This window comes from Amyelois transitella, chromosome 19 (assembly GCF_032362555.1).
Source record: "Amyelois transitella isolate CPQ chromosome 19, ilAmyTran1.1, whole genome shotgun sequence".
Classification (NCBI taxonomy): Eukaryota; Metazoa; Arthropoda; class Insecta; order Lepidoptera; family Pyralidae; genus Amyelois; species Amyelois transitella.
In genome coordinates this window covers 4,367,603-4,392,649 of record NC_083522.1, presented here as the reverse complement: position 1 = coordinate 4,392,649, position 25,047 = coordinate 4,367,603, and the positions used below count along the sequence as shown (strand labels likewise).

General features: G+C 33.3%; 1 protein-coding gene across 3 annotated transcripts in view; it reads left to right on the top strand.

Annotated features, from left to right (window-relative positions):
- Window positions 1-25,047, top strand: part of LOC106132557 (tyrosine-protein kinase Src42A) — a 49,818-nt gene that overhangs the window by 21,736 nt on the left and 3,035 nt on the right. For 2 of the 3 annotated variants that reach the window (XM_060949441.1, XM_013332003.2), the window contains exons 2-5: window positions 9,064-9,185; window positions 12,471-12,634; window positions 21,528-21,855; window positions 23,248-23,426. In XM_060949441.1, the coding sequence (XP_060805424.1) occupies window positions 9,064-9,185; window positions 12,471-12,634; window positions 21,528-21,855; window positions 23,248-23,426 (793 nt within the window). Of the gene's footprint in view, window positions 1-1,613; window positions 1,754-9,063; window positions 9,186-12,470; window positions 12,635-21,527; window positions 21,856-23,247; window positions 23,427-25,047 lie in introns of those variants that run through there. The other variant, XM_060949442.1, reaches the window with a different exon arrangement.

Below are 25,047 nucleotides of genomic sequence, written 5' to 3'. Positions count from 1 at the left end.
CAAACCGATGTAGGTACCACAATGCAGGAAGGCAGATATAACCATAATCGATTTTATTAGGTTTCTTGACAGACGCCTGTAATTATTTGATAAAAATTTTCTACAACCGAAATAATAAAGTCACTGATTTTAATGTTCTATTAAAATTTTGATAAGATACCGGTCGAGTTGTATATTACGAGATCGATACGTTTCCGCAAGGCCGGCCGATTAGCATGCAGGGAGCTCGCGTCCAAGGTTACCCCAAGCGGTCGGTCGCTGCACCGGAGCAGTCTTCCTCTCCGAATTTCAACGGTGGGAAGACTTCGCAGGAAGTTGCTCCGAAGGTGACGATCACAAAATTAAACTATCAAACAATCGGAAGCGGGTGTGCTTTGAATTTTTGAATTACGTATGTTCGTGATATTGCACGTTTCCTCCCTCATGAATAATAATGTTGTAAATCACGTATCTTTGGCATGTCAATCGTTTCCTTAAACAAAGGACCTGTAAAACATCTAGGTGTAACTAATTTTTTTGTTTCTGCAAAATATTAGCAAGGGTTATTAAAAACATTTTCAAAAATTATTATAGTAATGTTGTTAATAAACATTTACATTCAGGGAAACAGCACCGGATGGCTGGCAATGGTCGGTCGGATGCGCCCGTCGGCGTTTCACTCGCAACTCGAACCTTGTAGTACTAGCTCGTAGTATAAATCATGACTGTTCTTTGTCAAAATACTATGAGTAGTCATAACAAACGCACGTCAATATATACAGCAATGGAAATTAAAATGAGCAAGAAACTCCAGAAATAATTCTATTTTAAAACGCATAGGTAGCTACTTGTGTTTGGCATATGGTGGGTGTTCTGAAAACACAAGTGTTGTGTTTGAATGTTCATCAACATGCTATTGTGCCTACTGAATGTACCTAAACGGTCTTTGCCAGAAACAAACGCATTCACATTGAAGCATTTGCTTGTTTTGTAGATCTTCTGGCTGCATTTTGTTGATTTTTTCAATTAGTTCTCAGGATTCAACATTTAAATTTCATCCCTCTTATTTTAGATCGATTAAGATATCCTTATATCAACTGTATGTTTTTCTTTATGTGACGCGATATCGTTTTTTTTTAATGAAAGGGTCTTCTAAGGTCCTACACCTCAGGTTAACGTCTGATGCTGGCAACTATATAAGAGCAATAGAAGGAATACGTCAATTTTGTTTTTGAAGATAAAAACTAAAGTTTGTAAACATTTGCAGTCATTTGTCATCTTAATGTAAAAGGTTTTTTTTTGTTATTATTGTATTGATATAAACACACTTATTTTTTAAGTACCTATAATCATACATATTACTCTTATCTAAGTAAATTGAAATCATTTATTTGTATTAATTGAAGATAGAGTAATTGTGGTATCAATTTTTATTCCGTGATATCAAACTTCTTTTCGCTGAGATTTAAATTAGATAACAATCTAATTACTGCTTCTAATTGAATAGATATTGCATGAGAGATAAGAAACATTACTTCGCATTGTTATTCTTATATTTGAGTCTTAAACACGTTATTTATTAATTTTGTTGTTATTATTTTCTCGATGTAACAATCCATTTAATCAAGGTATATCTCCAACACCATTTTAAAATGTGACTGTGTTTTCAGTGAATTATAATTAAGTGATGTTGATGTGAAGAGTCGTGATGTCACTTCATCATGCAAACAGATTTGGCCTTCGAAATTAAAAGGAAACTCATATTGAATGAAAAGTAACTTGAAATTATATTTTTCATTGTATTTTTTGTTTTATCTTTATTATTGCGCTCTACGGCCAATATTTGGTAAAAAAAAAACAATATATTAAATATATATTTGGCAATTTTAAGTAAATTCGACATGCAGTTTAAATTAAAATGCGATTAACAATAAAGTGTTCAATTTTTTATTACATTGCTCACTTTCACTATAAACGAATGCAATAATTAAGGTTCTATTTCGTGAGGTTCTATTCAAACTCGCTTTCTATTCAAAACATTGTTGATATCTCATTATAAAATAACTAAACAAATATTTATGGTAAATTTTCAAAAATATTCTAATGTTAAAGTTTAAAAAAGATGTACTCGTATGTGTTTCAGTTAAAACACATTAGAAAATAGTTTTTATTATGCATTCACTACTTCAAAAGATCTAAAACAAAAGTAGTTCCTTAAATTTCTCAGTTTACAATATCGATAATGTATATTTAAACATTCCATTCAACGTTCATATTCAGTTATTGAAGACATTATCCAGCGTTTTTTAAAGATATGCAGCTCTATTTAGTTTTGTATCCTGTTCGAGTGCGGCCAATCTAATTGAATCATTTTAAAGGAATAATTTTTTTAATTTTTTTTTTTTTTATTTTATTAAAGAAACCAACAGCGTATACATTAAATATTAATACAGTATTAATCTTATGCTATTATAAGGCCAATGACAGGTTTCTCTGACTATTACTGTAATAAAGTCAATAGTGAAGATCTTCAAAATTATAGGAATTATTTTATTTAAATAATATAGTGACTGACGTTATTTGGTTTCGTCTGTTTTCATCAGTTTATCTACTTATTGTTAGGTTATTATCGCAGCGAACAAAATGGCAATCTTTATCTAAGCGTGGCATGATTAACATTTCGCAGTAGTTTCAAGACAATCGATTTATTTTTCGCATCATGCCCTTACGTTGGCTTCTTCAAGGGGCAGTTACGCTTTACGATTCCATTGTCACCTTTGCTAATTGTCTTAGTAATGCGGCCTTCACCAAATGTTCAATTTAAATTACATTTCCTTTACCGTCTGTATTATTTTTAGCGCATATTTATTTAACACGAAGCAAAATTATGTCTTTGTGGTTATAGAAGTAGGTTTTGAAGATATTTAAAGTCATTTTTACATTGTTATTAATACTTACGAGCGGTGAGTCCTTGAAAATTCAATCAATGTCGCGATTTGTATGATTGTTATCCTTATCTGTCAGTTGTCTGAATAAGTAACGGGCAAACCCATATAGCCTGCAAAAATACCGTTCAACTTATTATCTGGAATGGGGTTTTGAGCTCGTGTCTTTCAACATGAGTTTTTCCAACAATCGCTTCAGCTAGTGAAAGAAAAGTTTCATCTTGTAAGAAGTATGTCAGCGAATAATCGATTAGCAATTAAAATTTATGCAGGTATAATGCTCATAACAACTTATTATCTCCAAGTAGCATATAAAATGTTCCCACGTCATTAGCTGTGTATTGTAGAACAATGTAAAATGCGATGCGATCGCGAGACCAAATCCAATTTACTCGGTACTTGCAAGAGGATAATTGCACGCATGGTCGATTAGTGCCTATTTAGTAAAACATTATTTTCCACGTGTAGTAAAATTACTTTGTACATAACATTGCTTTTTATTTCATCGTTTTCGCAAATGTAGATTATTTTACGACTAGATATATAATCGTTTACGAAATTACTTTCTCATTAAAGCCTCTAACGTCATATAATTGTAGAGTTTAACGAAAGCATTACATACATACATACATATGGTCACGTCTATATCCCTTGCGGGGTAGACAGAGCCAACAGTCTTGAAAAGACTGAATGGCCACTTTCAGCTACTTGGCTTAATGATAGAATTGACATTCAAATAGTGATAGGTTGCTAACCCATCGCCTAAAAAAGAATCCTTAGAGTAAAGCATTAATTTGAGACAAATCAGTAGTGTTGTGGCAATAATGATATCCGTTTAAAATTATAACTAAGTATATTTTTGGATTACATAATGGTGCTGTTTTGTTAAAACAGCAGACAGTTTTGTAAATCACACCATTTTGCAATTTATATTGCTCACTATGACTTTATTCGGGAAATGCGTGTGATATTACATCATGTGTGTGATATACAATTTGCATCAAATAATACACAGTGAACACGTTTTCTAATTCCAGTACAGCCACAACGGTTTATTTTATTATTAATGCCGTAAAGACCTGTTCGAAACTTGTAACCAAGTAGTAATTGTACAACACCAAAAGTGCACATAGCCCTTTTTATGATCGAATGATTTCTAAATCCGTCCGTTCTCTCGCCTGAAGAACTCGTCTTGGAGTTTAAGGCAAGTCCTTGTTCATCATGAGAGGGACACCCTATAATTAGATTGGCCATCTAGCGAGCCTGTAGCCGAGACTTGCTTAGCAAAAAATAGTGACCACATCGCCAAGACAAGTTCATTGACCGGCGCCCCTGCTTAACTAGTTATTAATGAAATTCTAAAAGCTAATGTCACGTAATTTTTTGATAACACATTTTGAGTCAAAGGGCTTGAACTTAATTGTTACATCATTGGTAAATCCGGAGAGCAACATAACTTGTTATCTATTCTGTGTGACATTTTTATAAACCAGAATGCTAATGATGTAATGAAGCCAGATTGTCATTTAGTAGGAAATTCCGTTCCCCCTAAATGTGATTCGTTCTGCCTACTTTACGGAATGGTATATCAATTGATAGTGATTGCGTAAGTTCATAAGAACATATTGGTGCTTCGACTGTTAAAGTAGTCGCAATTAACTTTCTTAGGTATATTGGTTAAATAAATATCATTCTGGCTTCCTATGAGTATAATATTGTAAGGCGCCAATATGATTTCGTTGGGAACGTTTGGATAGCACCATAATAATATGGTCTAATATTTATTACCAAAAATCTAAACGTTTGCATCAAACTCGATAAAATCCGGACTATTGTGCTCTAATGTAAGAACTATCAATACCTCTAAGAAAGAATAAGACATCATCAAATTTCTTCGGCCCCTTACTGATCCTATTTAAAAAATGAGACCTTAAATAATAATATATTCAATAAATACAATTCTGTTTGATCAGCTGGTAGACTGGTAGAGAATGCCAAACGGCATTAAGTCCGCCTTTTGTACATTTTTTTGCAATAATGTTTTAAATAAATAAATAAATTTGTATGATATTCTCAAAAATAACTCAAACTGTGTTGATGTTTACATCCTCTCCTCGCACTTTTACTTGACTTTTGAAGTCTAGACAAAGTCCATATTTGCGCGTTACTATTTGAACTTTCGAAAATCTGCAATTGAAACAGAAGAGCAAATATCATGCAGACTTAGCAACCTTGTTGCAAATATATTGTTTGCTCGCTCTATATTGATCAATTTCTTTTCTTTGAAAAAATATAATTAGCTTGTTTGTAATAAAAAATTTAACGTTTTTCTTTTTCTTTAATTCAGCTTATTTGTCATTACTGTCTTTGGTGAATAAACGAACTATTTATTTAATATGATGTTCAAAGTTCTTGTCGTTTGCTTTTAACGAATTAATTTACCTATTGAATATGTATCAGTGATTCAGATGACGATTTCTCTTAAAACCAACCGGGTCAAGGTCATTGATTTGCTAGCATCGCCACTTAGCTTTTAAACAAGAAACACAACAACCTGTTTTCGGAAATATATTAATTATTGAAATTTTCTAAATTCCTTGTTTTAATCTGATCATCACATTTTTTTAACACATCCAGTGATTTCTGTGGTTGATACTTTTGAACTCGTTCTTTTTCTTCATACAGATTTTTTTGTGCTCCATTCTTGATTATTACTGTTCAATTTTTAAAGTTTTTACTTACACTTCGATTTCATTAAATCATTTTTTTATGAGGATCATCGTTAGAACTAAATTTACGCTTGACTTGTACCTTCACACTTATAAGTACACACACATGCAATTCTTACTTTTGTACTCTTATTGTTCGTTTTATTTTTATTTACTCACTTTGCTTCATTCCCAAGTATTATTTCTGTTAGCGCAGTGGTTTGTATCTGTTTTAGCGATCTAACATCGCTCGATTATATTACCATTTAATAAATGGTCGTTAATAGAAATGCGTCTAGCTATTTTTACAATAACCAGTTTTTTATTGGTGACAGTTCCGTTGTTCTAAGATATTTTTGGCTCGGAAATGTTTTTTTTATATTTTAGGTTTCATGTAATTGTTATGAACCTGTTGTGTGGTTAAATTGATTAATGTTATGTTAATGGTTTGTAACGATTATACCTTTACTAATAGTTTATTTATTTTTGTTATATTAATTCTGCCAATACTGTTACGGGCTTACGACTTTATGATTTGAGGGATCAGATCTTAACCTAGAAGTGTCATCACAACATATTTAACTTCAGTTTAAGTTGTATATTGTTCTACTTTATTATTCTAGGCTGTCACATTATGATCTTATTCAATCTGCGTTTTCCACCTGACCTTCATTCCTATCTACATGTAGCCGATCTATGACCCTTAAGGATGCCCTTAGTGCGTGACGAGGTCTTCGCCACATTTATAGTCGAAATGCCCTTTTCATTAATTTTATGATTGTACTTGTACCATGAAGATAAAATTAATTTTTCCTAGTTTCACCACTATGAATCTCAACTTATATTATAAATGAGAAAATAAGTTTATTTGTTTGTTTGTTGCCTTTTCACGCGTTATCTCTTGACCCAATCTTGTTGAAATTTTGAGTATATATAATTGAAGTCTGAAGAACGAGATAGGGTACGCATAATTTGAAAAAAAATGTAAAAAATACACAATCAGATGCGTGCGCATTTGCATCATAGTCGTACAAACGAAGATGGATAGAAGCTTTAACATAACCTTAAGTAGGTTCAGACGCTTATTGAAGTAATAATCCGTGTTTCAGTAGCCGACTAATCACCCTACAATTGAAACCGACTTACTCACTCCAACGATCAATTTTATTGTCTCAATGATCTAGATTGCTCGATGATTCTTCATTGCCTGGAAATTGTCCGACATAATTGTTACGTAATTATCAACTACCTACTGATGGGTTGGTTTTGTTTTTAATTACTCTTAAGAATTTCCTACGAAAACTTCCTTTGTAGGTATCTTAAAATAGATAATGTTCAGTGTAGTTAGATAATTCTCCACAAAATATACAAAAGGTTTATATATATTAATCCTTTCTTAACTTAAATAAAGTAAGCTGATACTTTACAGTGGTGAAAATTAACTCAAAATCGTTCTTTTTCTTGGAGTGTCGACAATCCCTCCAACGTAAATCAAATTACTCTTATACATATACTCGCAAACAAAATCGTCGAGGAATATGAAGCTATTATAATACGACATTTATTAAGTGATTTTCCTAATTTCTCTGAGTTCTTCGCGACAGCTATATATTACTAATTCTTCGAATTAAAAATAAACTAAAACATACAATTTTATTTATTCTTCTTTGAATTTTAGAAGGAAAATGGGATTTTATATCAGTCTGTAAACATTAATTAAATTATAATATTGTGGTTTTCACCAGTAAAGCTTCAAAGAATATTACTGCTGTCCTCAAGCTAAGGCGGTTAAGTTTTAGGACCTTATAGGTAAGTTAGCCTTGTAGTTGAGGATGGCAGATTAATGTTAAATAAGTTCTTAATGACACCTAATGATTACACAAAAAAAGTTTTAGTTCTGTTGTTCTAGATGGAAAAGTCTATGAGTACTTGTAGTACCTATTGAATTTATCACTCTTACGCGGCCACATTGCTTTAAAGTGAGTTTCCTTCAGTTTCAGCTCCTTCAGCACAGTACCTATTATTAGAATCCTTTAAGCTAATAAGCACTTCAGAAAATGTTCCTAAATGTAAAGCCGACGACCTCGCTGTCAGCATTTGTTGCAATACCGCCACCATTGTCAACCTCCTGTTATTTTGCAACCGCGAACCTGAACTCTGATTTGACAAGCCGCGAACTATTGCGATACGCACAGATGCGGCTCAGCTGCATTGATATTTGATTTATCTGTTGAATTAATGCATTAAACATATAAGAGGTAAAATGCATAATTTTAAAGATTTTTTTCCGTCGTGCGACCCTTAGGTATGTGTGATATCTCAGGAACTACTGGTTCGAATTGAAAAATTATTTTTGTGTTAAATAGTCATTTATCGAGGAAGGGTTAAGGCTATGTAACATCACGCTGCAATTATTAGGAGCGAAGAATTAATGGAAAATGTGAAAAAAACGGGGTAAATTATCCTTGAGGGCTTCAATCATGCCCAAAATAACTATTCCACGCGGACAAAGTCGCGGGCACAGCTAGTTCTCTATATTTTAGCGACCTGAATTGTTTGGAAGAAAATGCCTATAGGTAGTATATTCAACTCAAAATCACTATCACATTCCTCAACAAGTATACTTTTTGTCATTTTGTCAAGTTGACAGGGACAAAAACTAGCTGAACAATAACAGAATTTGGTCAAATAACAGCATAGGTCGGATTTTGTATTCCAAAAGCGATTAGATCGGTTTACCGCCTAATAATAGTTCAAAGTAAAGTATTATACGGGGTGATAAATTTATGATTCATTGTACGTGTCGGCCGCCGTGTAAACTTGGGACAATGTTGTCTTGCGTCTCGAGCACACACGTCGATTGAATGTGGAATGCCTCTCATTCGTGAGCGATGAGTCACGGGCGCACAGGCTTTCTGTCTAAGAGCTAGAACCGACCTACAAGGCAAGGTAACGTCTCTTACCTGCTATTATAAAGGTTATTATTAAACAGCATTATCATCGATATGATTTACTTTTCCACTGGGAATTAATTGTTGACTTAATGATTATTATATAATCGAGTATAAAAGACTAGTTGTTACATTCTTAACAACTTCCTACGCAGATTTTACTTAGATCCAGCACATACCTGCAAATCTTGTCGATAAAAAATTATTTAACTTAAAAAGTTAAATGATCATCATCATTCAAATGATTATAAAATCATATAATAAAATGTCAAGTAGGTATATGTGCAGCGCCTACACAAACGTAAAATTTATTTATTTTTATATTTTTTTTATCTTTTCAGTCATTATTACACATTTAAAATTTGCAAACCTACTTTTCTTTTTTATGGCATTCAATAAAATTGAAGGTTTCCAGTTGATCGAAATCCTTGGACATTTATTAAAATTATTTATAACCTAATCGTCGCAATTTTGTTACAGATGGTACTTCCGCAAAATAAAACGAATCGAAGCGGAGAAGAAGCTACTTCTGCCGGAAAACGAACATGGCGCTTTCCTCATCCGAGATTCAGAGAGCCGGCATAACGACTTCTCGCTGTCGGGTAACGTATTATCCTTATCAATATTACTATGATTATAACATATCGTTTTAGCAAGGTCTCTAAGAGCAAAATTATGATATAACAGTTTTTTATTCATCTTTAATTGGGAAACAAACAGTTGGAGTCATTCAAAACGCCCAATCAAGTTTTCAATTTGTTGTTAATCTTACACATATACACATTTTTTTTTAATGAAGACATTGTTCAGTCATCTACATTTTCGATTTAAGATCTATAATTGTAAATTGACGTCCGGTCAAAATGCTGCAGAATAGTTTGTTCTGTCGCTTCTTCTAAACCTGCGCTTTGAAAGCGGTAGAAGAAATTAGGTTGACGTCGATAACCGATACCTTGTGTCCTATTTTAAAAGTAGAATGTATTTCTTTTTTTAACATGAATGCAAAATTATCGAGAATTAGTGCTAACTAAGTGAAATGCATTTTTATTACTAATTATCAGTGGTATTTTCACTAAATTTTTGCTTCTCCATATATATTCATTTCATAAGTTAGTCGACCTCGAACAGCTTATCCTGATGCAAAACCGGTTCCACTTTTTCTAAGATCGTCGAATGGCGTGGGAACAAAGACTTCTCCATGCGCCAGTCCTATTTCTCATACTAATTGCTATTCTTAATCCAACCACCATACGGTCAGTATCCGTTTATACCTACGCAGAACGGGTTACCAATAATAAATTAAATAGGTACGGAGTTCATCTGCATGTTACTTTGAATAGTTAAGCGAGGCAATTCCTTTTTGCAAATATAAAATTTAAAATGCTTTATGCTTTAGATAAATTTAAAATATTGTAATGTTTTCGAAGCTTTTTTGTTGGACACATTAAAAATCACGTGACATTGGTATGTATAAAAAATATTTTCACAATACCTTTAAGTAGCTTCTTTAAAACAATAACTTGGATTCGTGACTACCGACATAATGGCTGTTAAAAAACAGACAATACCTACGATCCTATTACACGCAAGATGAACATGGAGAAACAATGTCTGGCGGCCAAGTCGGAATATCTCTACAAATGTAGCAATATTCTGCATTTATTCAAAGACTTGATTCGCATACCGCCATACTGTTGCATCATATTGACATAACTGGGCCAATCCATCCATACTTCAAGTTATTTATTCGCATTCTTAATCCTGAAGAGACTGCGAAGGTTCTTTACGATGCACGACACTAGGCTAGCATGCAAATTGCATATGTATGCAGATTGCCAATTATCCCGAAACTACTCGCAATTCAATGAGGAAATGCTCACGTGTCGGTCGTGTTACAATTATGGAAGAGCGAACAATAAGAATTCTGAATATGGTGTCTTCTTTCAAGTTGTTATAATTTAACACTATCACGTCTGTAGTTATGATCCCAATAATTTTTGGTAAGGATGCGCTTGTTTTAATAACTGAGACTTATTAGCTATTGTATGCGAAATTCAATATTCAAAAGATAAATCTCATTAGGTCATAGTTTTACAAGAATATCTACTATTTATATAACAATTATGATGAAACTAGGACTAAATCAGTTTGAATTAAAATATGGAGATGTAACAACCGCCATATCAGATTATTGGGTCGCTCAAGACATGAGCAGAGCATTTTCAATGTCACTATTATGTTAGCAAATTTGATATAAAAAATATTGTATCTTTTTATTGCTACCTGTCATTGTCGTTCGTTGACACTAGTGTCATGGTACAGTACAGTTCCATGATGGAACTACTGATAATTACAATCTTTAACTTTCGTGTCAACGCACACACCATGTACCTTATAACAGGATTATATGTTTATTTTTGCATTACAATACAAGACATTTCCAATAACTTTCCCAATGAATGAAAGTGAGGTTTCAATTCTTTCACTTCAGTTTATTCATGCGACTGCTAAAAACTCTGATACAATGCTAAGAGAAATATAATATTTGCATAAACTAAAACATATGTTCCAACTATGTTTTTGGCAGACCTACGAGTAGTCATTTTCTACTATTTCACTTCGAAGTTGCTTAAGACTGTTAAGACAAAGACAATGTGATTATGCGTCATATTGCGTGCACGAGAAAGTGCAGCTCTAGGCATATTTAAAGGATAGTTTAATGCAACATATTTTTTTGTCTCTTGATCTAACAGACGCTACTAATGTAGAACCTTAGCATAAACACACGATACTTTAAAAAAAATTCGAACACAATTAGTGTTCATATTATCCCTTCATTTTGTTAAATATCAAGGGAATGATAAATTTCAGGTAATATTTACGATAGTATTTTTACGTTTACTACTATACTTATATATTTGTATTCTTATTCTATGAACTTGTCCCTTAGTTATTTAAATATGTCCTTTTCAAATCTGTCTGACTGATTTTCTAGTATATCCATATTAAACAGATAATAAAACGGGATAATAACAACACCTTTGTTTTCTTTTGACGTTTTATAAAAGTTAAATATGAATCTTGAATTGACGAAGTGATTTATTATTGCTAAAATTTCAATTACATCTTTGAGAAGGGTTGACGTTGGCGTGCTAAGCGTCGCCTGACCTTACACCCAAAAAATCGCAAACTTTGAAAACGCCAAAAATTATACGCATAAAATCAAAATTTGAGTTATATCATATGTATGTATTTGTCAAAAAGCTACAAACTACCTACGCATTTAACTACTTTGAGTGTAGCGTCCCTTTTTAAGAATGGAACGTTATTGAAAATAGCATAGAACCCATGAATCCGTTTAAATAATTTAAAAAAAAAAACAAAATCGTTATCGTACGATACGCTTATAAGTATGTACTTGAAACATTTGTTGTTTAGTTGTCATAAACCAGTGGAATATTTCTTCTTTTGAAAATCCAAATTAATTTTCACATCTAGAAAATTGTGTTCGAGTAGACTAGTCTGTCTGAGTTCATATAGAAACATTGTGTTTCACGGTGCATCACTGGCAAAAAATGCGCAGCGCAGCAGTGTTTGGTCAGCTTTTTAATTACAATTATATCTACCTAGATATGTTAAAAATTAATTGATTTACACATTGTCGTCGGCTTGGAGGATATAAGACCAAGATAGCTTTTCATTAATCTTGACAAGGCTTGTCTCTTACTTTTCCCTCTGCCTTTTCGGATAACGAAATATTTTTAACTGATCACCAAACGCCAGAAATCCCGTATATTATAGAGATAACATAACCTCGAATCCAATTTTCATAAAATTTGGCAATTTAAAAAAAAAATCAGCAACTGACAATTCTCTTTTTTTGATAGTGCGAGATGGCGATACGGTGAAGCACTACCGAATCAGACAGTTGGACGAGGGCGGCTTCTTCATCGCGAGACGCACCACCTTCAGAACGCTCCAGGAACTGGTGGAACACTACAGCAAGGACGCGGACGGACTCTGTGTATCTCTCAGCAAACCTTGTGTACAGGTCAGTGACTTAAATGTAGATTTTTTATTTTTAAATAATGAGTGTCGAGGAAGCTAGGGAAATCAGTCAGCTGGAAATCGTAAAAGTCAGCGTGATTATATGTTAGTATTTATTTCTAGTAACTAAGTCCTTGTTAGTAAAGCATCTTACAAATAATGTAAGTTCTTGTCCGCTTGTTATGTTATAACTAAAGGGTCTTAATGACGACACACGTTTTATCGCTTACGGGATAGACAAAGCTAAAAGTTCCAAAAAACAAAGGCTTGACTGGATGTAATATATTTGCTGGGGTGATTCTGAAATAGCTACACCAATAATGACATACTGGTAAAAAAATTATGAAGTACAACTACGAAAGCCTACATTGCGCGTGGCTTGACCCGAAACGCACTTGCCTGTTTATTATCCTGTTAAGTTTAACATGTAATACTAAAATTCCATAATATTCATTAATTCTTAGTATAAATATTTTCTGTTGGTATCATTCTGCTTATAATTAATAATAATAATTAAATATAAAACTCGACATTTTAATGAACACATAAATGCCATTTTATCGTAGAAAATATTTCCTAAGTATAAACCGGAAATATAAGGAACTAAACAAGTCAAGGAAATAATAATAATTTTATTATCGTCATAAAATAAGCGACTATTGGATTATGTTTTTTAAGTCTAAGATCAATGACCCCGGCAAATATTGCAATAAGAGGGATATTAAAATAAAGAAATACTAAATAGACGAAACAGAAGCCAGTGTAAAAAAATTATAAATTCTTAATTTACAATAAATTCACTATAGCACTCAATATAGCAGTGAATTTTTATTTCAAGCTTTAGCTTAACCGATTCATTGCGGATGACGCCAATGAGCGTCATTGATTATAAGAAATCAAGGAATGGTTAATTTCTTGAAATATGTACATAAATTAATTTATTCTTCTTTTATCTTCTTTTCATAGTCATCTCTTGCATATGTCTGTCACTCAATTTTGAAAGCCATAGTTATGCCATTTATCGTGATTTCATAAAACAATCTAACCGACAAGCAAGTTTTGGTACTTCACGCTTATTTATCAAAACCGACAACTGTAGCAAATCCGAGTCAAACACTTATAGTTTTTAAAAGACTATTAGCATCATAACGCGAGGGGATAATACCTACATAAATCTTAAAATATGTAAACCTCTCAAGACTGTCTGAAAATGCTTGCGAAAACGTGCAGAACAAAGTCTGTGAAATTAAAATATTGATCGGTTTGGTTTATTTTTAGAATACAATCAAAGAAAATAATATACTAATATTATAAAGCTGAAGAGTTTGTTTGTTTGTTTGAACGCGCTAATCTCTGGAACTACTGGTTCGAATTCGAATCTATTCTATTCTATCGAGGATGGCTTTAGGCTATATAACATCATGCTGCAACTATGAAGAGCAAAGAAATAATGGAAAATGTGAACAAACGCGGGCACAGCTAGTCTAGAATACTTCTGCAGTGTAAAATAAAACTACACATGTAGATTAAAGTTCCGTACCTAAAAGATAAAATTTGGTGTCTGGCCGTCCGTCTCTCTGTCACCAGACTGTATCTCGTAAGCCGTGATAGCTAGAAAGCTGAAATTTTTACAAATCATATATTTTCGTTGCCGCTATAACAACAAATAACTTAAATTTAAATATAAAGTATACATACAAATTAAATCAATAACAATTAAGTAATTATTCATTTCCCATACAAGAAACATAATTTATTAAGCAATATTTTGGTAAACAGATAGAAACGTTAATATAAAAAAAATATTAAAGTTACTAACGTGATGATGGTACGGAACCCTTCGTGCATAAGACCGACTCGCACTTGGGTTTTTATATTTACATTTTCACCAAAATGTAAGAACCATGACCTTCACAATTTGGATTCTTGGTCCAACATCCAATGTTAAGGTTCCGGTGATTCAACGTTACTCAACATTGGTTTATCCCCGAATGTATTTTGTGTGTCAATGACGTCTTTTCATTTTTAATCAAACTCTTATTCATAGTTTCTTTGGAAACCTACATGGTCACATTATGCAGTGTAATCCGATTCACAAAAACATTGATTTTTCAGACCTATAAACATACATATTTATTATAATTTTTTCCTTCATTTTTATATCGCTAACAGGTTAACTTAGTAGGTACTATCGGTATAATAATCGTCCAAGAAAATTATTTTTATAATTTCATTTTGTAATACCTAACAACTTTTTTAGTAGTTATTATTGACATTACTGAATCAAACAAAATAAAACAAAGAGACATAATTAACTGTCCTTTTAGTCACGCACGCATAAATGTATTTGATTGTAATACAAAAAATACGTGTTACCTAATTAATGGGTACTTCCACTACAAACCCTTATTTGCATACTCAACAGCTGAATTTATATTTATCTAAAAGTAAGAACGTGACAAATCAGAAACAATCTATTGGATTTAGTTTTTGTAATCTGTGTCTAAGAATACACTATGAATAATGTAATATTGGATTATGAAAGTGTTATGTAATTATCAGCTATGTTATTGTAATCGGTTTTAAAGATGATATTTAGACAAAAGGCTTTTAACCCAACTGCAAAGGAAGGGTTATTTATATTATTGGTGGATATTTTTTGCTTGATGTTGAGCCCGAGTTCATAATAATGTAGGATAGCTATAGGAACTTCTTGTCACATCAAGGATCAGTGAATACTGAAAAAAATGTTGTAAGTGATTTAATCTTACATAGGCAATGTAAGTACATTGCAAAACTCAATATCAACGCGATAAAATTTATCGCTGGCGTTGTTGAGCTCCGCGCTCCTTGAGAAATATTGCGAGGCATTGAACCGACGAGGATGCTTTAAATTCACCGAAGGACTGCTTCCTGGACCACAACTCTTGTGGTATTTGAACTTAACATTCAATGTTAACATTTTAAATTGTTATTTATCGCATTTTACCATACAATTATGTTTTCTCTTCACAGCTGGAATTGAGGAAGCGATGAGTCTCCCATTTCTGAAATGTCAATTATGACTTTAATACCTACTTGGATTACATTATTCACTTTTTAATCATGTTTTATTGTATTCAAAGCAAACAATAACATGATTGTACAAAAACAACATATATGGACCATATCTTTCAAATTACACAATGAATATTGCATGCCCTGCTTAGCTAAGACTAATGTATTTATTTTACGTCACACACATATTTTCTAACGATTTACTTGGTATTGATTACAAAACGTGGAAATTCCAGAATCAGCAACACAGCAGAAATTGCAATGTGCAGCACGTAGCAATTAATCATATTTTAAATTCTTACATAGTGAATCTCGCATGTGATCCAGTTGCCAACCTCTCTGCCGTTCGCCCGTATCCCATTTAAAATATGCTGCAGTTACTCTGAATTAAACTGTCGGTATAAAATAAAAAATGTTACAGATTAGACGCATCGCAAATATATCACATGCACTACTGATCTAACAAGACGTCTCTTCGTGCTTTGTCTAGAGGCTTTATTTTGAGATTTGGTCCGAGTCTGCTTTACAATTCCCGGTTACTACAATTTACATGATATTTCAGTTTATTTGCATTTTCAAGATAAGTTTGTGGCTTGTTCACTCCCGCCTGTATTTTGACCTTCTAATGTATTTCCCTTCTTCAAGTTACCCATAAGTCATTAAGGAGTGCCGTCGGGAAATCAGCTTGTTGCCATTTATAAGTGCTCTTTATTTTTGCGTGTTGTCGTTCCAGTTTCACGACTACAGTACCAAGGCCGAGAAGGCCCCACTTTCGTTACGGCCCATGCATACAATGCGCAACATTCGCTAGCAATGACAACAAATCTTTGAGGTTTTTGTAAGAAACGCCCGTGCGTCATAACTCCGATGCTCTCTTGATGAAAGAACATTGAGCTGTTCATCTCGCAGTCTTTAAATAAAAAAAAATATTCAATTACTCATAAATGTTATTTATGAGAGACTTCTTCAAAAGAAGCCTTTTAAAACATATGCACGTAATAACTTATTAGACCTTATTGTGGTACATCCCAAGTATTCCTTTGGAAATCAGTTCGACCATTTGTTTTTCTCTCCCTGTTGTTAGTGTTTACATATTTTATTAATTTTAACGCTATTCTTTATTGTGATTTTTTAAGTCACAATATATATTTATAAAATTTATAAAATGGAATAAATCCACTATTTAAAAAAAGTAAGAATAACTTCATTAAATGAACAGTCAACCTGACGTCAATTAAGCATAATAACGAACCCCATTGTTCGCTACAATTTCACAGCAATTGTGTTTTTTTTAATCTAATGAAGGATTTGTTTTTCACACAATATATAAATGGTTCAGTTTTAATTTTCCAAACTTTCCCAAACAATTATTATTGTTTTAAATTTTATTCTTAAACCCACTTCCGAGCGGTTGTACACGTGTAATTAACCCATGACATATTAATTTAATGGTTCTATGATTAGCTACTTTTATTTATTCTCTATGCAATTTATTACTATTATTCATTTTATTTTCTTACCTATTGTTCTTCAATTGGCAGATGATGGGAGAATATTATGTATATACAAACAATCAATATTAAACAAATTAATATTTATATGACCCATCATTCATTATGCTTCTATTAGTTCATGTGCACACCGTCGTCATCATCATTTAATTTTATAAGGGTCATTGTTCAAATGCTTCTTATATCATTGACGGTAGTAAGATGTCAGCGGGGAGCCCCGATTCAAACACATTATTGTTGAACATAAAACATTATCTGTACGTCATCTTTTTGTTGACGTCTGCTGTTTCGTTTGTACGTCACACAATTTTTTTATTTTGTGATAAAATATCGATATCTAGGTGAATCTTTAATAAAATAAATACCTATCCTATGTGTTAGGATGGTGTCCACTTAAAAAAATTGATACTGTCAATTAACAAGCATGACCTAAAGTCATCCTAAAAAACAACTTCTACAATAAATAATCCAAAATTCTAAAGAAATCCATTACATCGTTAATTTATCTTTAAGATTCATCCGCAGTCTTGTTAATTTCAATAATAATGCATTCACGGGCGTTCTCAGATACCGCTTGTAGCGGGGCAACGCCAAAAATATCTCCCAGGCGGTGCACAGCAAATCGATTAAGAGTAATTTTTATTCCGAAAAAGTTTACCGGTTGTAATGATTAAACAGGCAAAAAAACGTGCTTCGGATTCCGCGATTCCAAGAGATCAAAACCAGTTTGGGTTTTACTTTGTAAATTTTTCAAACTCATTGTGAAAGTCGGCTATCGTGCTTATTGTTCGACCTATTGATTAATTTGATGCAAACTAAAAAGATTTTGTTGAATTACATCAGTTTAGGTAATTGTTTATTTTTGAAACGAATAATTAATAATTTGAAGATTACTAATTTTATCTAAAATTTTCGTACCTACTTACTAGATTTTATTTTTTTTTTTAAAAAGATTCATTCTATTTCATAATAGGATTTTTTTAAGAAAACTCGTTGATCGTAATTTTGATCGAACGCACTAAAAAGAAAGCATTAATGTTCATTGGAAAAATATTTAAGAATTTGAGAGAGAGAAACAAAGGTAAAACGGGTTTTTACTACCCCGCCTTACCCAATATGCAAAGTGAATTTTGTGTAATGGACATTAGCGACACTATACGCGTGATATGGTTTAGCAAAAGGGTCTGGTGACCGAGTGACTCCTGCCATCCGTGACCCCACTGATTTTATTGCGCAAATTATTAGAAACAAACTAGCTTTTACCCTTGTGAATTTAGCGCCTTATCTACAAAAACATATTTAACAACTTTCATAGAATACCATTTAACCGGAGTGATAACCCAAGACTAAATTTTTCACTTGACACGTTACAAACACTCCACTTATCTAGTTTCTCCCTCATCCTGGTGTGTTCCCAGTTGCACCCTCCACATTAAGCCTCGGGGCCTAGGGTCCAGTCCCTTCACCTACATGCAGCTATATTTTCGTGGTCGTCAATTTAGTTTAACAAGAAAGTCCTGAATTTTCTCTACTAAAATTATTGCTACTTTCTTCTTTCCTTAAAACCCACATTTCATTGGCCTGTGCATTATCACCTGAGTCCACTTGTAACATCCATGAAATAGTTGTTGTGTATATCCATGTAATAGATACAATGTTCAGGAAATAAAATTTGCTTCTATTATCAGGTGATCAAACGAGTTATTAAGTAAATTTTTATGTTAATATATTTTACCTACTACATATTAATGAACCACGTCCACTTCGCACAGTTATACATCAAGTACTTAATCTATCCAATCATTTGACCAATACATTAGTGGAAACCCAAATATTTCAAGGTAATCATAAAAAATCCTTTGATTGGCATCATGGAATTCTTAGATATTTTTACTTAACATCTGACATTAATGTTAAGTAATATCAGATGTTAAGTAAAAATTCCCATGTTTAAACTAAGTGTCAACTCTTTCACTCTTTATACCTATAAATGTAGCATATATAACAGTTATTTATATATATTTGTATCGGGTTTTTCTATGCGCAGTATAATGGTGTATTTCTATTGTAATCGTTTAATTATCCGGCCACAATTAACTGAACGTGACCCGTGATGATAAGGGTGACGGCTGTGTAACTAATACTTATATAAAAGAAAGAAAAACCTGCATTGCTTCTTATGAGGGCATGTGTTCATAAAAATTGAGGCAGATGTTGCAAATATATTAAATGGACAAAAAATTACTTCGCTATCTTTTTTAAAACTTAATAATAAAAAAATATTTTTATGTATGTATGTTTGTAATGTGATAATTTTCAAACTGGTTATCTGATTTTGATGACATTTTGAATGTGTGTAGGTATCTGTCATAAGAGTTTAATTAAGAGTTTAAGTTCGTAGGCCATCAAAATCGGTCAAGTAGTAGTTTTCGAGATATTCAAAATTTTGTACTAAAGTGTTAAGCCAAACAGCTGAACGTGGCCTATCAGTCTACTCAAAACATATGTATGTATTTAAAGTGTTCGCGAGGTCTAAGTTCACGGTGAACAACTAGTACTTACTGTAAATTTCAGCATATGAAGTTATCTGCACTGCATGTTAGGTTGCACCTTCCACTACAATGCTTCGGGGGCTTGGGCTCACCTTGATTATACTACATGTGTTTATAAGTGCTATTCCTCTGCTATTGCAAACGTTCAAAATAATGAAAATGACAATATTATATCAATAAAGCCCTGTTATAATGCGCAAGAACAAATTGCAATAAGATTTATATTTTATGTAAGTTGGTGCCATTGTGGTTGAGCCAAGCGTGACAACCGCACCAGACACACGGTCGCGGCCACTGCCCATCGTAGGTGTCATGTTACCATTAGAGAATACCTACCTACCTATATTATACAACTGTAGGGAATTATTATTACTAGTACCTGGTCATTTAGTCCTAGCCTAAGGATAGGTAAAGCGTATCCTAAATAAACGCAAATGAAGAGAATGTGTGAATGTGGATGTTGCGAAAGAAATATGTGGTGCAAGTGGAAAGGTGTGGCTCTGCTTGCTTACTCCTTCGGAAAGAAGCTTGTACATTATATAACTACACTACATTGGCAAACTTGGGATTCTTCTTTTACTAACTATCTCTGAATACCAAGTCCATAATTGAGCCATCGAGCTATTGGCTCAGTCTGCCCCGTGAGTAGATAGATATATATGTGTTTTACATTAGCCGTGCGGTTCCCGTTACCAATACAAAAAAGAATAGGACCACTCCATCTCTTTCCCATGGATGTCGTAAAAGGCGACTAAGGGATGGGCTAGCAACCTGTCACTATTTGAATCTCAATTCTATCATTAAGCCGAATAGCTGAGCGTGGCCTATCGGTCTTTTCAAGACAGTTGGCTCTGCCTAACCCACAAGGGATATAGACGTGACCATATGTATGTATGTTTACATTAGCTTTTGTCCGAACTTAGCTACATACTATATAATCATGTGTTTAATATCTCAGACCTGGATATGATTTCTGGTGGTCTTATTAAGAGAAACAAAGAAAAGGTAAAGAAATAATAATGTTATTTTCAGAAATTTTGCACACGTCTGCTCGCAGACTGAATACACAAATATTGTAAACACTTGTATTCTGGGAATTGATATTACGATTCCATACGTTTGCTATTTAAAAAAATATGTTTCTTGGTTATTCGAATCGGGCGCTAGTCTATACATAGTTAGAAAGGCTTTGATGCCATTGAGTTGGAGGGGGAGGGCGAGTCCCGTATGCTAAACAGGAGAGCCTCGGGTTATTGCCCTTCATTTCTCGGAATATCCTCCGTTTCGGTACCTCAAGCCCTGTCCGACTCCTTTCGGTGCCGACAATGAACTCGAAATATTAAACAATGGGCCATAAAGCAGCAGTTTTGTTCTGTCATTATAAAACGAAAGAAAAGTTGTAATTTTCTTGATTTGTTTGATTTGCGGTAAATTCTATTATGTCACGTCTATTTAAAAACAGCTGATCTTGTGGTTTGTACATTCTGGAATGGGAAATAAATAATGGCAGCCGACAAGGAAAACTTTATCTGCACATTTTAGTGATGATTTCTGCTAATTTATCATCTCCATATACCATCTCATATTCTTACTATTAAATCATGAAGCCTTAAATGAACTGGTCCATAAATCCATTTAAACAAAAGTATTTTGAGAGTACTAGGTTGACTTCAGAAAAAAAAATATGTCAATGGCTCAATAATGGAACTAAAATTCACAGTTATTGTTAATGACTCATTAAGAATTTACAAATAAATTTTTACCATACTTGTTACAGGTGGAGAAACCAGTGACAGAAGGTCTCTCGCACAGAACGCGGGACCAGTGGGAGATTGACCGCTCGTCCTTGAAGTTCGTGAGGAAACTCGGCCATGGCCAGTTTGGCGAGGTCTGGGAGGGCCAATGGAACAACACCACGCCTGTAGCGATCAAAACTCTCAAGTCTGGCACTATGGACCCAAAGGACTTCCTTGCAGAGGCACAGATAATGAAGAAGCTGCGACACAACAAACTGATCCAGTTGTATGCTGTTTGCACGCTCGAGGAACCAATTTATATCATAACGGAGCTGATGAAGAATGGCTCTCTGCTTGATTATTTGCAAGGTAACTTTTAAATGCAAATTTTTACATCTTTTTTTCTTTCTGTTGTTGTCTCGCTTAATCGTCTTAAAGCAGGTTCCCAAATTATCATAGAATATACAGTACAAATTCGGAAACAGAGGCAGGGAATTTCTACTCTTTGAAGCATCTTTTTGGATACTTGGAAGAAGAATTTGTCTTTGAATGAACATTAAACGCCATAAAACTCTTTAATTTTTTTTTTTTCATTTTTATATATTTACTTAAGTTCTAATACTAAGTGTTTTTGCATATACGCAACTTATATTTTATCAAATTTACCAATATTGCTTAAAACAGCACTTTAGCACTTTGAATCCTTGATCAGCACTTTATTTGATAGCTACACAGTATTATCATAAACGCGCCGGCAAAATATTTGCTTGTTTCAAAATATGATAATTCTTTCATTAAGCCAAACAGCTGACTGTTGGCTCTGTCTACCCCACATGATATAAATGTGATGATATGTATGTTAAATATTATAGTTACTGTGACTTTTGTTATAACCATTTTATTCGATAGATCGATTTAAAAAAAAATCCTGTATCTACAATGTAACCAGTTCAATGCTTGTTTACGCATAAGAAAATAAAAGTAACTGTTTTGTAAACAGAAGTATTTGTGATAAAGTCGGGTTAGTTTTAATGCACATAATATTCTAAATCATTTGCCGAGTACTAGCATCATTATATGCAAATGATTGCATACAGTTATTTCACTCAATGAAGTTGAAACACAATTGACAGATATAAATAATTGCAGATAGTTTATTGCATTAAAATAATTCAATGACGAACGTCACATTACAAACCATGCGTCCCACAATAATATTAATTGCGTATTGACGACCTGCGGCTTTACTAAATAGTATGAATATTGATGTAGAATTCAGTAATTATATTTATGCCTTACGAAGATCAATGGATTCCTGTCTAAATGCTTTGTTGTGGTCAGTACGGAGGTCTAATGATGGGTCGTTCATCTTGTTTTGAAATCGTTGATGAGTTATGTTTTATGGCTGTTTGAACTAATCCTTGGGTCAAGTTCGGTCAATACTTTCTGCAGCTTTACTGTCAAAGGTGTCAGTGAAACTATACTAGATTTCCTTGGGTGTCAATATCGTTTATTTCAACTTGAACCTTATATTCGTATACACGCCCATTTAAGTTACATAATTACCGGTCGATGTTTATTCCGAAACTCAGAAATGGCTAGTATCTTAGTCATTACAGATTTTTTTAAATTTTACTAGCGGAACAGTTTCCTGTCGTCCCCTGAATAGTTAGTAAGCCTTCACCCAAAATGCCAAAATAGCGCCGCCCCTGGCAAATTTCTGATACTGAGCCAATATGAACAAATTTGTAATTTTTCCAGGCAAGGGCCGCGGTTTGAAACTGCAGCAACTTATCGACATGGCCGCGCAGATAGCCAGCGGGATGGCGTACCTCGAGTCTCAGAACTACATCCACCGCGACCTGGCCGCCAGGAACGTGCTCGTGGCTGAGTCCAATATCGTCAAGATTGCGGACTTCGGGCTCGCGAGACTCATCAAGGTACGTAGTACGTTTTGTGAGGTGAAAATAAAAAATCTTGAAAGGTTTTTGCAGAGAATGAATGAATAACACCTCGGTCGCTAGACGGAAGAAAATCATTTTTTTTTTGTGTTTTTTTTTCCAACTTTCGGTAAACTTGCCTTTATTCAATTCATTCGACATTTTAATAAACTCTTACTTACAGCGAGAGGTATAGTCAAAACACCAAAAAATAATAAAACAATGCCAAGATACCAAGCAATCTGTTGAAACAAAAATACAACTGAGTACCCTTATTCTCGGAGAGCTACCTGAATTAAGAGGAATTGAAATCTACCTACATATATTTTCCTTTATTTTCGCTTAACAATTGATACGCTGATTTACATAAGCATGAAGGTGTCGTGATCAATTCACTGTAGAAGACTAGGTTTATTATGCCTAGATTATGTATAGAGGTAATATAGATATCAACTTGTGGAAAACCGTTGACGTTGTACTATTAATAAATATGAATATTTCTTATAAACCCGTTATCAATCGCATAAACACAAAGAATGAGTATGTACGTATTATTACTTTGTATCGGTTCACTTTCACTTAAGAAGAATAACAGTTGATATATTTATGTAAGATTTGACATAATAAGCCGAAATTTTCAGACCAGCGAAAATGTCTTACGCATTTTAAGTAATTTTATGTAAATCGCCCTGTCCCGATTGACTAGGTAATGGAAGAATGTGGTAATGTGAAAACAAAAGAGAAATTTGCAAATGAATGTATTAGCCCTGTTTCAATGATGGTCGCCATGTCCACCCGTTAATTATTTTACAACCACATTAACATAACTCATTGACTAATAATTAAGATGCTATCACACACTTTAATAGCTGAATCGTGGGAGTCGTGAGAACGACCGCAGTAAAATCTAGACTTCTCTATTTTTTAAAATTAATTATCACTGGAAATTTCATTCTTCATGAAAAGAGAAACAATATTATCAATGCAGTTATAATAGGAATAGGTGTCAAGGAACCGGTTAGTTTTAATAAATTAAGTTGCTACACTGTAACTATTTTCTCGTATTACAGTTTATAAAGTATTTTGATATAGATATTATTATAATGGCACATTTTAAGACCATATTAAAATTGTGACGAGACTTGGTAGTACCTTCGGTTAGCAACGAGAGAACGTAAAATCTATGCGAAACGAAAAACAATGGCGTCATTTTGCAAAAGTATTGTCCCTCACTAGTGAATAATCAAAAAGAAAGAAAAGCTATTCCTTATGTTGTAGATTTATGGAAATTAGTCCTCTGTGTAATATACGTACGTGTGAAAGTTATTCGAAATGCAACTATTGAGAGTAAGAACTATTTATGCATTCTCAATTTAAAAAAACATTCTCTTGCTTGTCTATGATATTCTAAAAAACGTGGATTAATGACACCACAAATAAATTAGTGGCGCAATAAAACGGCAACGTAAATTTTTCACTGTTATAACAATTTACGTAATAGTTATTAGCATCAGAAAAAGGGACGAAATACCTATATCTAATTTTCATTATTTGCATATATGGTCATTAACTCATTTTGGTTTTTGTTATGCAATTATTGACCGATAACGACGGTGCTATT